The sequence below is a fragment of the Squalius cephalus genome, assembly GCF_949319135.1.
Source record: "Squalius cephalus genome assembly, chromosome: 9".
In the NCBI taxonomy this organism is placed as follows: Eukaryota; Metazoa; Chordata; class Actinopteri; order Cypriniformes; family Leuciscidae; genus Squalius; species Squalius cephalus.
The window spans coordinates 22,913,674-22,931,699 of NC_137130.1; the positions used below are offsets into that span (position 1 = coordinate 22,913,674).

At 37.9% G+C, this 18,026-nt stretch overlaps 1 protein-coding gene across 1 annotated transcript; it reads right to left on the minus strand.

Annotated features, from left to right (window-relative positions):
• chpfa (chondroitin polymerizing factor a) lies at positions 1-13,315 on the minus strand. The gene is made up of 4 exons (XM_079880839.1): positions 12,813-13,315; positions 9,960-10,524; positions 3,042-3,224; positions 1-2,782 (listed from the first exon to the last, which is right to left on the minus strand). The coding sequence occupies exons 1-4, from the start codon at positions 13,115-13,117 to the stop codon at positions 1,520-1,522; spliced, it is 2,316 nt and encodes a 771-aa protein (XP_079736965.1). The 5' UTR covers positions 13,118-13,315; the 3' UTR covers positions 1-1,519.
• Positions 13,316-18,026: the final 4,711 nt, after the last annotated feature.

An 18,026-nucleotide genomic window follows, 5' to 3' on the forward strand; every position in this document is an offset into this window, starting at 1 on the left:
ATGTTGATCTGAGCCCTAAAATAAAGTCTTTATTTAAAAATGTGTACAATAATATTAAAACAAAATACAATAGATTTACAGAGAATATTTATAGTGAAAAAAAATCAACAAAGGTGAGGTTAAGAAACAGTCTTGTGAAAGTATACATTTCTGAGGAGCTGTAATCCCACGCTCCTTTGCTGACCCCTAAAGGCCAGTAGCGGCCACGCTCATTCTGTGATGAGTCCATTCATGTTGTGCATGTGTCGCTTAAAAACGTACAAAACATCACTTTGTAAAACCTTTCACAGCTCTTGTATGCACAAACATTTGACATCCAGCATCATGATATTGTGTAACATAAGTCAGTGTACTGCATTAAGTTTATGATTGTTTAAATAAAAAAAATTCAACACAGCACTAAGTAAATACAGCAAACACACGTACCATGTACACGTGTACACATGTACCCACAAAAAAAACAAAACGCATATAACCCAATATGTTCCTACAGAAACACATTGTGTTGCGGAATGGTCTGTAATAGAGGCTCTCTGTAGTGCATCTTCAAAAATGCATCATCAAATGTATATTTCATCTGGAGTGTTTCCATCAGCAGGCTCTAAGCAGACCATCTGAATAGTATTGCACTAGTATTGCACTCCTCTCTGGTAGACAGCACAGGAACTAACTATAACTGTGTGATGCACCCCATAATCTTGAACAAAATGAAATGCTTTGACAGGCTTATTGTGCAACATTACTGTAATCCAAGGCAGATTTGCAATGAAACTGTTAGTGCAAAACTTTAAAAAGTGAATTGTTTAATCAGAAAAATCTCTTTGAGGTGGTATCAATAGTACCAATAAGTATGCATTTAAATGCAGGTATTTGTAATAATATCTGTGCTCTTCTGTTCAGTATTCAAGCATAAATTATACGTGAAACAATGCTGGTTGAAAAGCTTCGGTCAAAATTGTGTATTGTCTTGACATTTGTTTCTTTGGCACTAATGGTCAGTAAGAATGATTTTACCTAAAAATCAGACTATAGGTATAGGGTTAATAAATTCAGTACCGAGTGTGAACTGACGTTTAAAAACGTTTCAACAACAATAAACCCACTGCTAGAACACAGAATCTGGATACGGTTCCTTCATACTACAAAAACCCTGTTATGTTAAATAAACAATTAAAACTCTTTTAAACAAATCTGATTGAGCAAAAGTGACAAGTCAAAAGTATAGTGAAAGGACAGCATATTTTTGAAGGCACAGCGCAGATTTAGATGTGTTACGGTAGTGATCATTTCAACAGCTGACAGCTGCTTGGTTTAAGAGCCAACATAAAGAGATAGCAAATATAAATCTATTTATTTGGCTATTTTTAAGTTAGTTTAAATAGTTTTTATTGGTACCGACAGCATTTTTGATGTGTTCAGCATTGTGACTCCACAGACCACCTACTAGTAAAGCATCAGCCCAATGGACGGAAAACTGTTTATCGCCCCTTAGTCATTTCTCAATCTTCAAGGTTAGATTTTAAGTACTGTTGCCTTGTTCCTGTTCAAACAGCAGCAAGGCGAGCTGAGAGCGTGATCCAAGGCTGTCGAGGGTGCTCTGCACACACCTCTGGTAAATATCTTCACTAAGACGAGGATTACATGGCTGGTAGCTGTATTTCTGATGCAGGGCCGGCTCCACTGCTCGGAAAACATGGAGGCCAGAGTATTTGACGAACATTTCATATATATCCAGGTTCTCCAGGATCTCCTCGTTCTCCTGGACATCCGAAGACATGCGCGTCCGGGTCGTCATGTAGTCCGAGTTGTAAAAACATGCTTCGGTGAAGGAACTGCGATCGAAGTGGCCAGCCTCTTTGACCAAATCCAATGTATTGGGAAGAGGCTGGTTATGATAAGCAATGTCAGGATTGTAGTATTGGAAATGGATGGGAAAGAACACCTGCCAGTTGTTGATGGAGTTCATCCGACAGCGATTGAGGAACTCGGAGTTGATGCTGGTTTTCACGGTGGCGATGAAGAACAACGTGTCAACCGGGTGCTTCTTGGAGATGATGTCCATAAATTTGATTTGAGAGGGACTTTCGCTTTTAACGCTGATCCAGGGGATTTTGACCGTAGGATAACGGTGCTCGCAAGCATTGATTTGCGCTTTGACACTGGCGAAGATGTCATTCTGGTTGACATGTTGGGCCTCAACTGGATCGTAAATAAAGAGAAACGTCAAGATGGCATTCTCACTGGTTTCGAAGGCGTTTGCGGCGTACACTTCCAAAAACTGTTGAACATGCTCTCGGTCTTGAAGAGTGATGGGTAAGATGATGTGGACTCTAGTTGCTTCTGTAACATAAGGCATGGGGATGATCTCAATACGACTGAGAGGCCTAACCAGGTGGACCCTCTTGGTGATTGAGCGACTGTGTCCTTTCTGGTTAACCACCTCCAGCTGTAGGTCCAGGGTGTACTCCATCCCTCTGGTGGGGTCAAAGCGCCTGTATCCATTAATAAGCTGCTGCTTCTTCAGGTGCAGAACCGGCTTGTACTTCTTGTTCAGCTCACCCATAGCCGTCTCAATGACGTCGGCTACGTCCAGCTTATCGATTCCACGGAGCTCGCACTTCGGAGAGCCATCAGTGCAGGAGTACACCTGATCTTCGGTGAAGTAATCCCACCGCAGAACCTCGAAACGTGTTTTGGGCTCAAAGGGTGGATTGATTCCTACTGGCCACAAGGCACTACGGTTGCCCTCAAAAGCCACCAAACTCACATTTTTTATTTCAGCCTGTTAAACAAAGAGGTGTGGGATACCATTAAGCATTTTAAGATATTTGATGAGCAGGTTATTACCTCCATTTGAAAATTTGTAATGCTGCACTTTACCAGAGCACTTTGAAAATGAAGAGAGGATTTTATAGCAATTTTATACCACCCTTACAAAAAAAGCACATAATGACTCATAGTTCACAAAAGGTCAAAAGAAACCACTGTTTCTTCTCAGTTTGGCATTGGTACTAGTCAGAACAGGTTTAGCATAAGTGTACCTGCAGTTTTTCGATCTCCTCGTATGTCTTCTGCAGCTCGATCTCAGTGAAGTGTTTGTGAAGTCTGTACATCTGCTCAGGATCAGACACTGGGTGGACGGTCAGTGCATTATTAAACTGCACATTATCTTCCTTACTAGGGTCAGAATTTTTTCCCATTTCATAATAATAATACTTCTGCCCCTGAAAAAAACAAATGTAAAAATAAAGTATGGTTAGTGAGAGGTTTTTATTTCAAATGTCAATTAGTGTGCAGTTTAATTGTGCATGCTCATTGCTCCTACTTTTACATTTAAAACATCTAACGCTCACTTAAATGTAATCTTTAAAAACGCTGATTTAATAACACACTTAATCTGTTAAACTGTAATCTTTAGCAAATCTCAAAATGAATTAAGACTGATTTAGTGATATATATATATATACACACATATATACATACACACACATTTTTGTATCTGCCATTTATCAGCCAGAACATAAAAATAATTGTTGGCTTATCTGTATCAGCCAGAATTTAATATTGGTTTATTCTTTTGGAAATCATTGCTCAGAGGAGGTACTTCTTCGGAACACTTGCTCCAGGTCGCAACAAATGATGTTTAAGCAAAGTAAATGCAATTTTGCCCCTGCAAGAGCTCTGCTCTATAAACAGATGTAGGAGGCATTACAATGATGTGCTGAAAGACAGGAGGTGCTTTGACGGTAAAGGCAGAGGTGGATTTATAACTGGATGAAATGCCAAAATGGAGACAGTACATCATGTGACAGTACATCATGTTTAGTGTGTATGATTCACTGACTCTTTCTCCCCAGTAGCTCCACACAGACCTTCAGACATCTAATGCTCCTCTGATGGATTAATAGAGGTATCTGTACCTGTTTCAAGAACAGATTAACCTCAGGACCTCAGACCCCTCCAAACAAAAGTGTGACATATGGTTCAGTCTCTAAAGGTGAGATTCAATTTAAGAGCTGTGATTCAGTCTGGGCCAAAGGTCCAATGGTAAAAAAGCAGACAAACATGAAACAAATGTTTAGCTTAAATTCGTATGCTTCTTTGCGATTAACAATAAAAAAGTTGTCACTATTGATATGACTCGTTTGACAGTTTTCTTCTAAACTTTCTAGTTTCAGAGTCCAATACAAATTTTAGCAGCTGTATACACAAGCTAAATGAAAGACCGGAGAAAGACCACTGTAGCATTAAAGAGAAGGCGAAAAAAGAGGTTTAGAGAAGTACTTGAACCACAAAAAAGAAAAAGTGTGAGGTCTATGCAAGGCCTGCATTAAAGGCATTTACTCCATTTCTGGGCAACTGACATAAACTGTTTTATGTGGCTCTAGAATGTATAGGCTAGCTCATACAGACATGGAATTAAATATCCTACACTAGACAATTTCCAGAACAACATTTCATTTTGAAATTTTAGTGGGGGATTCAAGTAAAAAAAAAAAAAAAAGAAAAAGAAAGGCCAGAGATTGCATTAAAGAAAATGTTATTAAAAGGCACACACACACATTTATATAATTTATATAAAAATGTATATAAAATACACACACACACACACACACACATTTATTTTATACTTTAAAATAATTGTATCTGCCTGTTAAGTGTTTTTAGGTATGATTTTGGGTATTTGTAGTAAAAATTGGTAGGGAAACCATATTAACCACCCACAATGGATAGTTGAAAAGTTCTGTATTAAAAAAAAAAACGTAGAAATCATAAATATTGCCAGAGGAGATGCAATAAAAATGTACTAAAAATACTGTTGTAGAAGATTATTCCCACAAAGCATGCAAAGCATCCCACATGTATATATTCTTTATCATGCTTCACATTTCCTGTAGTCCTTTATAACTCAAGTAAAAGAAGCAAAAACAAAGTGTAGGGCAGTGCTGCACAATATCTAGGTGCGCACTGGCCTGTGGGGTGCAGACACTAAGAACCTGAGCCGATTAGACCGCATAAAGAGAAAAGTGAATCTAATCTGATCAAGCTATTAAAAGAACAAGAGAAAACACTAAGCCACAATTTGCACCATTCTAAACGAAATCACAGCCGCATGAACAACTTAGACAAAAAAAAAAGTAAAATGTATAAATATGTACAAGTGAATTTTGCCATTTATAAAACAGGCCTTATGGATCAATAGTCAGTAGTATTTGTATTGCATTTAATCATTATTTAAATACATTTCTGGTCAAGTGGAAAGAGCAAAGCTAAATAGAGTGTTTAGTTAAGGATGCCTAAACATTTCTACTAGAAACTTGATCGATTATAATTATTATTATTATTATTTTTTGCTATGTAATTGATGAGTGCAATTCATTAATTGTGTAATGTGTGTGTGTGTGTGTGTGTGTGCGTGTGTGTGTGTGTGTGTGTGTGTGTGTGTGTTATTAAAGTCCAGTGCTCTTTGGTGCTCCAAAATGATATTGTTTGAATTTCATAATAAAATGGACAGAATTTTTAAGTTGAGACTGCTTCATATTAAAAGTAACAAAGCTTTTTGCGATTATTGGATGGCAGGCACGCAATAAATTCTTAAAAGATTTTAGATTCAAAAAAACATTTTATTACAGATTAAAATCAAGAAATGAATATTGTCAATCCAGAGCTAGGATTACGATTACTATTTGTTACGAAAACAAATCAGAGAAGAGCGAATTAAACATCTGTTTCGGTCAGTGATTTCGGCCTGAAACAGAAAGTTTCCGAAATTTTGGTGCATCCCTATTTTAGACTCTTTCTTGCCCTCTCTTTGTGGGCACTGCTGAATTCCCAGACAGGCTCTGTGCAAACAGGGATCTGTAGATGCAGAAACAGTCACTGACTTGCATCACTCTAACCCAGAGAGAGAAACACAGGAGAACTGAAACTGAATGTGGTGTGTTGAGAGTCCCAACCTATCCCTACAGGAGTCAGAAGAGACAGACTGCAAAATCTAAAAAGTATTTCAGGTGAGAAAAGTCATGATGCCATATTACCATTGCAAAAAAAAAACAAATTCCGAACGAGTACTGTTTTGTACTGTTTCTATGCTTGAAGACGGTGGGAAGAGCAACTAGAACACGTCTTGAATTTAATTCCAGCAGTTACTGGCAGTGAGCGTAAAGACCTGGATAGAGGTGAAACTTCAGATGTTGCGATGACTGACAGACTAAAGCAGCAGACTGGAGACCTTCCCTTTAATTGCTGATAACAGCAGCCTATTTCAAAGGAGACATCTGAATCTTGTCTTCGGCTGTTGCATACGTATGCTGAGTTGAAAGGCAGTGAGATTTAATTTCATCAAGAATAAGGCTCCGCTGGGTCCTTGCAGTAATACTGAGACACACTAGTATAAAGCTGTCTGTCATCAAACACCGCAGGTTTACCACAGGGAGTCTGACTCTCTTCAATCAAGGCCACAGAGATGGAAATTACAGACACTGATAGCTCATTCAAACAATCATGAGTTGAAAATATGCCAAGTATTTATTTATTTTTTACACAAAAGCATTTCCAATAATACCGAGGTCTAGTATCTCCACAGACATTTATCTAACAAACATAATTATGTGTGGAATAAAAACAATGAAAATACTCATATAATTAGATCCCTCTGGCTTCTTAACTTGTAAAATTCCCTAAACACCACCATTACACTTAATTGTATGATTAGCATGTGGTGCTCCAAGACATATGCCATTAAGTGTGATTAAATGCACTTAAAGGCTTTGAACTTGAACTTAAAAGGTTTGATTTGAGCTGCACTAAACAAAATGTATTTTTAAAATGTCACGACAGTCACGTAAATGATTTAGTGAAATCACTTTAGTGAAATTGTAGACTATCAGGCAGTTTTTTTGGAGTAAGTCTGACTAATAGAGCTGGATAATGCGATTGTAGCTCAGCCTCATCCAGCTTGTAAACACGTTAATCAGACTACATTTGGCCTCGGGTTGTGCGCTTGCTCTGAAAAACAGTGGTGACGTGCAGCATGTATCAGATCCTTTAAATATTTCTGCATTATGTTGTGTATTTGTGGACAGAAAGAGGAAGATTGTAGCGAAGGGGGAACAAAGGGGGACAGGATCAGAAATAATGCAAGACTGACTTGAACTTGCATCACCCACATGAGCTAAACATGTTGGCGCTTGTTAACCGTCAGTTGCCGACTCTTAACACAGCCATGGTTTACTTACATGTCGTTTTACAGTGTCATAGTTAAAGACATAGTTCACCCAAAATTTTTAATTATCCCATTATTTACTCATCCTCAAGCCATCCTAGGTGTATATGACTTTCTTTCAGCCCAACACAATCAGCGTTATATCAAATAATATCCTGGCTCTTCCCAGCTTTGTAATGGCATTGAATAGCGCCATTTTGAAGCTCCAAAAAGCACATCCATCCATCATAAAAGTAATCCATACGGGAGTTAAAGTCCAACTGAAATCAAAATTGACCCTATTTACTTTGTTAGCGCATATTACTAGTCTTGTGGTGAAAAATTAATCCGTGCAAGTCAATACACAGAAAAAAATTGTTTGCCATCGTAATCTTTAATCAAAGTCTGAAAAGTTACTTCTGGTCTGGAATGGCGTTCCTTCTCTGATGATGTAGGTTTGACGGCTTGGGTTGGGAAACGCTTAACCACTCCCCTCAAACCGTTAGTCTGCTATGAGTGAGAGATGGAGAGGAGGAGCGCTAGAGTAAAACCCTGCCCTCTGTTCAATATTCCTTTTCACTGGGAAATACGTCACAACACTGGAGAAAAGTCGTTTGCAACTTCCGGTTCACGCAGATTTTAATAAAGGCCTTCTGAAGTAATGCTTTTTTGTAAGAAAAATATCCATATTTAAAACTTTATAAACTATAATCACTGGCTTCCGGCAACGGCAGTACGCGGGTTCACGAGGGAGTCGAGTTCCAGTAGGGTGACCTCTGACCCGACGTATGACGTAGCTCCTATTCTCTTATATCGAAATCCTTCGACATTTTTCTTAAAACCTTCACGTTTTTTAGACTTCTAATTCCTGACCTGTGTTTTGTTTTATTATATCCTCTGCACTTCCGCATTCGTCAATTCTCACCAAAACTTATGCCTACATCATATGTAGGGTCAAAGGTCACCCTTCTCCAGAACTTGTGAATGTGCGTACGGCCGTAAATATGGATGTTTTTCTTACAAAACCCTATTGCTTTGCTTCATAAAGCATTTTTAACCCACTGGAGTCATTGAATACTTTTATGATGAATGTATGCACTTTTTGGAGTTTCAAAAACTTGGGTAAAGTTCCATGCCATCACAAAGCTGGGAAAAGCCAGGATGCTATTTAATAACTTCAATTGTGTTCGACTGAAAGAAGAAAGTCATATAAACCTAGGATGCCTTGAGGGTGAGTAAATCATGGGGTAATTTTAATTTTTGGGTGAACAAGGCCTATCCCTTTAAATCACAGGTCTGAAACTACTCCACCGCTCAAAAAATTTGAGGTCAGTAGGATTTTAGTTTTTGAAAGAAATTATTTTTACTCAGCAAGGACACATTAATTAACTGAAAAAAAGAGAGTTATAGCCAAATATTTATGTTACAAAAGATTTCTATTATTTCAAATAAATGCAGTTCTTTTAATTTTTCTATTCATCAAAGAATCCTGAAATCACAATTTCCACAAAACTATTAAGCAGCACAACCGATTTCAACACTGATAATAATAAGAAATGTTTCTTGAGCAGAAAATTAGCATATTAGGATGATTTCCGAAGGATCATGTGACACTGGAGACTGGAGTAATGATGCTGACAATTAAACTTTGACATCACAGGAATAAACTACCTTTTAAAGACCCCCTGTAAAGTTTATAATGTTGTTTATATGTCTTTAATATGCTTTAATACAAACCATGAGCAAATTCATCAGTCAACACCATTGCTGAGTATTTTCTCCTCAACTGCAGTTTACCAAAGACTAGTCTAAGCCTCAGACGTCACACCCAACAGTGAATGTCTGATGGCACACAAAATGTCATTTTATTGGTTGAATTCTACAGGATTTCCTGGAGACATTTGTGATGTGTTCTTTAATGGTTCATCTAGAAACTTTGTAACGCCAAACCCCCTCATAGAATAAGGAAGCCGTGGTGTTTACAACTGTGAAAATGAGCACAGCACTTGTAAGGATCAACTAAACGCTGTTTTTTTTTTTAAGTATGTGAAGTTTGCAGTGCCACTGTTGCAGTTAACTTGCACAATGTTCTTGAATGAATAATTTATTAGATGCATGCCAGTCTGTTATTTTAGGGACATCAAATTAAAATGTTTACGCCCCTAAACATGACATGGAACAAAACAAACTGTGACTGATTGCTTTACATGACACTGACAGTAAGACGTTGTTGGCTGGTCCTTGGCCAATGAAAGCTGCTATGGAGTCCAGACCTTCTGCCGTCAGTCTGAAGGTCTGGCTACGCGAGACTAACCAAACTAAACCTAACTAAACGTGTTTTGAAACCGCCCCTGTTCCCTACATAGACATCAGCGTTCATTTCCAAACTAGACATCACTACCGTAGACATCAGTGTTTATATCCAAACTATAAACTTTTATCCCAGTACTTCTGTGATGATTTTAATGATTTTTTACAAGATTTTTAAATGCCGTTTCATCCCTCCCTACACATGACAACTGTTCTCTCTGGATCAGAGGCAGCGCCAACGCAGATTTGAATGTCTGTTGTGATCATACAAGTTTAAGGTTAAATAGACAAAGGTTTAATAGCCAAATAGTTGTCATTTAGGAATAAGATTCATGGGTGTTTGAATCGAGATCACAATCTCTTAATGATTAATCGTGCAGCTCTAAGACATACTGAAACTATTTACTTATCTGTAAACTTCCACTGAAAGCAGGACTTATCTCACCTCAAATTCTTCCACGCAGTTCGTATCAGCATAGTCAATGATGCATCGCCCAAGCCACTCGTCATGTCTGGCGCTGAGGATGTCGTTCCTGCAGTTCTCCAGGAAGGGCTGGAGTCTTAACAGAAGACTGCGGGACAGCAGGTATCCGAACCCCCCATAGCAATACCTCCCCTGCATCTCACCTCCGATGAACTCTTCTGGGCTGCCCATGTAAAGCACCCGGTCCATACTCAAGTGTTCCACCAGAGCCTTGATACGATCCGCCTGCGTGTACGTGTCATCCTGGGCGAGGTAGAACCAGTCGTACTCTGTGATGTAATGTTCTAAAATGTACTTGATGGTCTGGAACATGTTCCAGATGAGGCGTTCATCACCGTGGGTGACCACGATCATCCCGTGGGGTATCTTGTGGCTTCGTGTGCCAGTGAAGAACACAACATTGTCCAGATGATGGCTTATGGTGCGGTTGACGGCCACACCCAGAGTGTTGATGGTGTTTTTGGATGTGAGTATTCCCACGAAAAGGCGCTCTCGAATTCCCAGCTCTGTGCTGATGTATTTCGCCCTGTGGAAACAGACAGACCATTACAATTTAAAACTCATGATTGTTTAACTCAGGACTGTAACTTTGTCATTGCAATGATTAACCACACCAATCATGGAAGACTGTTTCCAGTTAAAAAAATAAATAAACTGGTAATTTCAGAGATAAGGTTTAAAAAAAAGAAATTTGGCCACATTGTGGGATTTAAACTTTCAGTTGCATGTTATAAAGATAAAAGATATTACGAAATATAGGCTATATCGTCACAATTATAAGAAAAAGTTGCATTGAAAACATTGTTGCTATTGTTAATTAAAGCTAAAATTGAAAGTAAAACTATTAAAACTAAAACTAGGCTAATATATATATATATATATGACGCAAAAAAACCCAGATTGGGAGTGGAAAGTTCTACGCGTGATCTACTGATGACGCACAAATTAAAGAACACAAACGCAGCCGGATCATTTCCATAATGACCAACGCAATCTACCAACAGCAGAGCAAATTAGGCTAGCGTCTGGTTTAAGACATGCTTTTTTGGGCATTAAATAATGGCGCAAATACCAGTGAATTGACTAGCGCAAACCTTAGTAAATCACCTTGAATAAATCATTTAAATACTCTCGTCCCATAAATTTTGCGTCTGAAAGGGAAACTTACAAATGCACAGGCAATAACGTCAGTAGATGTAGTAGCCTAGTTGGCAGAAGTTTTTTAACGGCAAAAGTGTGTTTGCGCTGGCGCAAACTGTTAGTAAATCTGGCCCCAGATTTGAAGCCTTTAATGAATATTCGGTCTCACGTTAAATTCAAACGAACTGAGAGACATTTTTCAACTACTCATGAAGTGTTTGAAGCCATTAACATTGACTTTTCTTTCTTTAAAAAGCTGTCTCCAAGTTGGGAAAGGCTATTCTAGTTACTTTATCTACAGTATTTGTGCAATTCTTGATAATTTCCAGACCCGTGATTTGTGATTAAAATGGTTAATACAATTAAAAGACCACTAAATATTTTGCCATTTTTGGCTTGGCCCATTTTATTTGCCCAAGAGTTTGTATATACTGGGTGTGAGCCTGAAAACAAATGTTCCAGATAAATTTAGCAGTCAACTATCAAGATGCAGCTTTGTAAACCAGTGCTAGGAGAAAGAGGTTAGTATGAGGTCAACGTGAACTGATAGCCAAAGACAACTGACCCTTTCATGTTATGGGATTAGTTAACAAACAGCACTGTCTGTAACCTTCCTAATTTACCTCAGTGTATTGTAAGCGTTGACTGAAATGGAGAAATTAGCAACATGGGAGCCACCCTTAAGGATTATAGATTTCCCAATGGGACGTATCAACTGTTACAGTTACAGTATAAGCCTGCCACAGGCCTGTTTCATCTCATTCCCATGAAAAAAAATAGTCAAATACCTCTTAGTGTTTGAAATGCCACTGAGTCATTGGCAATCTTGTTGCAAAATTCTTTAAATAGCAAAAGCAAATATTTGACTTATCTGTAATTGTCAAAGCCTAAACCACCAGCACTGCAGTGTAGAGTTTAAGTCACATTACTAAAAGCTGAAGCAAAACTCGAAGCTTTCTCGGTTATAGTAGTATTTTGTGTTTTGTCTTTATTATGAAAAAAAAACAACAAAAAAAAACAACAGATTTTTACCAACTTAAATCACTTATCTTGCCAAAATGCCATTAGCTTTTATGCTAGTAGCTACTAACATGAATCATGTAAAGATTTTATGTTGCAAAATACATTTTTAACCTCAACGTTCTTTAATTTTGAGGAAATCATAAACACGACTGATTTACGAAAAGAATAACCAAACTTCTTGAAAACAGCCTTCAATTCCAGCATAGGTAAACAACAACATGAGAACAGAGAAGCTTGTAGCCTACATAACTTAGGCTATTATTATTCACAGCTGTCATTCATAATAATAATAATAATAATAATAATAACTGCACTTACACGTTGACCTCAACCCAAGTACTCTATCCCCTAAGTGGGCTAGCTATTTTAGATTTTAATTAAGATATAATTTTTCTGTCACCAGTAGAGGATTTGATTGTCTTTGGGGACATTTAGAGAATTTGTGTCTCTATTAGTAGGCTATACTAGTATACATAACGGTGTTTTTAAATTAAACAAGGTAAATTAGGCCTACATCAGGATGCCTGTACAAAAATACTTACATCGACTGGCCTAGATAATTATGCATTATGTTGTTTTAACCTGGGATGTTGTTTTTGGCGTGAAACACAACATAAAAGATAGATGAAGCAGGCTGAATGGTCTGTCTACCTGAAAAGTTTCTTGGATTGAGTCTGTTTCACTGGTTTATATGGGATTATTCTCGGCTGGAAATCCTCCTCCTCCTCATCCTCCTCCTCCTCACCATCACTCCCAGGGGAAATAGAGTTAGGTCTCCGGGCTCCTTTCAGACTTCCATCCTGGGATAAAACGATTCCTTCATCTCCTATGGCATTAATATCACAGCTTTCTTCGACCCAGCTCACACTCAGCAAACTCAGAGTAAATCCCAGAGAGATCCCGATAATAACCGGGCCGATCGGCCTTAACAGACTGATCAACATAGAAAACCTCATTGTACTCCGACTTCTAGTGCAGTACACACCTCCTTTAAGCGCGACCTTCTGAACAGAGTAGGGCACATTAAGAAAGCGGTTCAACTACTAACGGAAACGTATTTGACGTATTCCTTTCCTGTAACTGTATCACCTTCGTCCAAATTATTGAGACATTCGTACGTGTCAGTGGCTCTGTCGCTCCTCCCTGAGGAAATCGACAACCCCGCCCACAAGATCAAACGTCATTCCAAAGAGCCAGGGCATCCTCCTAATGGGCGGGGCTCATGTTTATGTAGGCGGGGCGTTTCCGCTCGAAGCCCAATAACATTTAAAGCTACTGTCTCTTTGTAATGACGGTTGATCCTGGAGGCTAAGCGGTCCCATGGTAACCTGAACAGAATCCACTTTACAAACATCATAACATTTTAAATGTCCTTTTAAAGCTCGGACTTGATAATTCCTACTTCTTGTACTCTAAAGCTTATTAAATGAATTATAATTTTTCCACGAGAGGGCGTTGTGGGCTCATATTTAGTCATGACTGACTAGGCTACTATCAGTAAAATAAATGTCATGTTTAATAGCATAATACTAATAATAATAATCATCATCTAAGTGTCATGATTTCCTGGTCATATTTAAAAGCAATTATTAGACTTTTTTTTTTCAACCAATGACGAATATAGTTGCAATGGAACAAGTTTATAATTTTCATAAATAGGCCTTGACATTTGAGGTTCCTAAATCCCATAAGTCATAGGAAAATTTGAATGGGTTGGGGGGATAAAGACAGTAATTTTATAAGATTACATTTCTATCTATCTATCTATCTATCTATCTATCTATCTATCTATCTATCTATCTATCTATCTATCTATCTATCTATCTATCTATCTATCTATCTATCTATCTATCTATCTATCTATCTATCTTATGTCTGTCTGTCTATCTGACTATCTATCTATTTATACTTTGCTTATGCATTGTGAATAACTCACTCTAAACACCTTTATAGCTGAACTTTTATTTATTCACTGTAGTTTTATTAGATTTCATTTGTTTGTTTGTTTTTGCAAAGAAACCATTCCAATAAAGAATTCTCTTTCAAATATCCATGATTTGATCCTTGAATTCTACAGCAACTTAACATGAGTGAAAATGTAAGACCCACCCAAATCTCTCTGACACATCACACACAAACACACTGAGTGGAAACAATTTCTTTACGGACCACAAAACCCCCAGAGGGAACGTTTCCCTCACTGAGCTCTTTGTTCTAATAGATCAAGGGTGTGTTAGATGTTATCAAGCATATTTGCATGTTTACCTAAGAACGACACATCACAGTGGAAACCCTTTCCTTTGGAAATCGCAGCACCTCACCTAGTTCTGCTGAGCTGAGTGGGAAACATGATCAGCCTAGTTCCAGATTAAACCTATGTCTCTGTCAGGACATGTTGGCTTTTCTACTCTTGGGTTTTCTGTGGAACTTTGAATGTGCATGTTAAACTGAATTGGCTTGATATAAGTATTGCATTAGTCATTTTCTACAGACGGATACCTCTTTTTTTTACGCAGAGTTTAAGTTCTGCTTTGCATTTTGCATTGCAGACAGGGAAAGGTAAACGTCTATGTTGCAGAATCCATCTGACAGTCATGATCTGTCATCAGACATATTCATGTCAAGCTGCTTGGATAAAGGCATGTGTATGAGAGTTGACATTTTCTTTCAACATTTGTTTCTTGGCTAAATTTGATTGGTATTATTCCTGAAAGTATTTAGCACTTGGCATTCAAACGGATGTGATTAAAACAAATCCATTCATATTGATAGTGTCATGTCAAAATCCAACTATACTAAATTAACATAACATAATTCACACTTTTCAGCACACCCATCTAGTCTCTGAAAGTGCAACCAAGTGTACTTCGACAAACAGTAACAGAATCTGCCTATAGTAACAAAATCTTAACACATGGTGGCGCTGTATGCTCACAGATTTAGACTTTCAAAATTCTCCCCCCTAAAATCATATCCAGCTGTACAATTTTTGCTTCATACCACCATGTGCCTATAAAATAAATGGGATGTTTCAGGGAAACATCTGTTTCATCATCATACTATCTATCATTACAGAGAAGTTCAAAATTGTTCAAATAGTTTTCCTTTCTTTAAACATTGCTGATTTTCCTTTTCCCTTTTCCGTTTATAAGCTTAGTAAACATAAGGACAAAGAACTGGATGAAAAGCTACTTATGCAGCTTGACACACACACACACACACACACACACACACACACACACACACACACACACACACACACACACACACACACACAAACAAAGGTGCTGATTCTAATTTGCAGAGAGTTTATCACTCCAGTAATCAGTGTGTGGCCCATTATCTCATTGGCTCATCTCCTTGCAAATGTGTATCTCACCAGAAATCTTGGCTTTTTGACCATGCAACGACTACATTTTTTTCCATGCTGCATTACTCCAATGTCTCATTTTTATGCTATCTAGTTTTGCCCATCTAGATGTAAAATAATGCATGAAATGTACTCAAATCACATAAAATACATTATAAACATCTTATCTATATATTTAGACATAAAAATATAATATCTATATAAATCTATATATTTATATTTATATCTAAATATTTAAAAAATAAGTCTATTTAAAAGTGATCTGTCCAAATATCACATGAAAATTATATATAATATATAATTATAATTATACATATATAACTACAATTAAAAATGATTTCTTTAGAGTAATTTTGACTACTGATTCTCAGTCTTTTTTAGAAAATTCAACAAAACCGGAAATATTCCATCTCAGCACATTTGTGTGGTGAAGCGTATTAAATGAATCATCAGTGTACTTGAGAAATTCCTCAAGATGGTGTTAAATGATCTTGGCCAATACAACCATCCGCACTGTACTCATATGCTAAATGGCACCCAGTAGAGTTGAAGACATCTTCCCTAAAACTCAAAGGCTATCACCATCCACTGGGCCAAAGTTCACCAGTGATGCTATTACGGTCTACAGAGTATTAAAAGCGACCCATTTGGAGGACGTGACTCTTTTCTGGAATCAATTGCGGTGCTCCAAGTGAAAACTCTTGCTGCTGAAAGGCTGAGCTCATGATCTGTAAAAAGGGAACATAGTCTGCTAAAAACTGAGTCTGCAAAAAGTCTTACAGAGCAAGCACTGATTCGACGAAGGCTCAAATCTTGTGGTGAGCAACAGCTTTTTTTATTGGAATAAATTACAATGCACAAAACAGATTATTATAAAGTGCGCTGTGATTATACATGTTTTCCTCTGCCCCCATGTTCTGAAGAGACAAAATCTTACTCATCTGATGCGAGTTCCAGGAAACAGCATGTCTGCCGAATCCCCTCCCATCCTCTGCTGTTTAGGTCACGGCATGACTTGACACTGTCCTCTCTCCATATACTGAGCAGCCTGTTCACAGACACACAGAAGCGTGTGGCAATATTGACGTTTTATAACACAAACTCTACTGCCAGTGGTGAAGGAATTTCATGAACTTGACTTCTCGTGGGGATTCCAGAAATGACTGTGGCTTGTTTATTAAGGTTATGGCACATAAGCGTCATGTGGTTTTGATTTGGACGTAATTTTTAACTATGCCTAAAAAATATTGTGTGCAATGGGACTTCTAATCGCATTGGATGCTAACGTAACAGGGAGTTGTCTCACTCCCAGTTTGACACCAGAATGTTAAACAATAGGAAAAAGGTTGGAGATCATAATTAACAGCTTTTTTTTCCCATGAATAATGGATATTGATTTTAGTAGCAACAGAGTTTGACCTGAGAGATCGACTGTAAATTTAGTGCTGAGTAAATGAGAGGCAGTTTTGCCACACGGTCTGCATGGGGATTTTTCCGCGCCATGTGTCAGCTGAAGATATTCTCCTGGTCTTCAGAGGGCTGTTCCCAGGAACGCTCAGCCAAGACCCCAGGCTCAACACCCTGCTGTACTTTGAAATGGGATCTTTATTGTCCATAAAGTTTAAGCCAAGTATGAAGAATCGCTCCTCCCAAACAAAACACACTCTCTCTCTCTCACACACACACACACACATATGTATGAAGAGAGAAAGTGAGAAAGAGTGCACAGTCTGTTTTGTCAAAGCCATGTTTCCAATTATGCAGCAGATATATAGATGGGATATGATAAAATAGTACTTTCTTTAATATAAAGAAGGCTCTTCATCTCATAGAACTACAGGAAAAACATGAACAAAACTGACTTGGTGCAATTAGATGTTATTTATTGAATAGACTTGATTTTTTAACGTTTATCATTGCTAAATCGAGCAATTCTGTACATAATGCCAAATGCATTAACTTTCAGGATATTTATATGCCTTCAGACCAGGATTGATGACCGTTCCTCTGCAATTAAACTATCCCTCAAGACAGGCAGGTTATCTTCCCTCTTTTATGTAATGATAAATTGAGCTGCAACACACCTGCACCTCAGACAAAACTGTTTCATATTTGCTGCTTTGAAGCTGGAGGGAAAACAAAGAGAAAATCAAAAAGACCTGACCCTGAGATAACAGATAAACAGTCTATCACATCTCCTCTCTGCTCCCAGCTATCTCAAACGAGATATGAAAACAGAAACAGAGCTTCCATCTTTTTATTTTTTATTTTATTTTACCTGTATGTGATGCAGTTCATCACTGTAACCTATATTAAAGTGAGACTTCAAAAGAGCAGGGAGGTCTTGGATTTCAGTTCGGGACCCCCTGGCCATCGGATGGATGAGGTAGAGCGTGTATGGCGAATGAAGACAACATCACAATGAAGAACTGTCTTGAGAGCCACAAATTACATTGGGAGGACAGTTAATGAGGGTGATAATACAGATCTTCGCA

Bases quoted from the DNA above. Each gene is read 5' to 3' on its own strand.
- chpfa (XM_079880839.1), bottom strand. From the start codon at position 13,117: ATGAGGTTTTCTATGTTGATCAGTCTGTTAAGGCCGATCGGCCCGGTT. The intron at 3,225-9,959 runs GTGAGATAAGTC...TGTTTTTTTCAG, and splicing joins ACTGCGTGGAAGAATTTGAG to GGGCAGAAGTATTATTATTA. The intron at 2,783-3,041 runs GTACACTTATGC...TTTGTTTAACAG, and splicing joins AGGAGATCGAAAAACTGCAG to GCTGAAATAAAAAATGTGAG.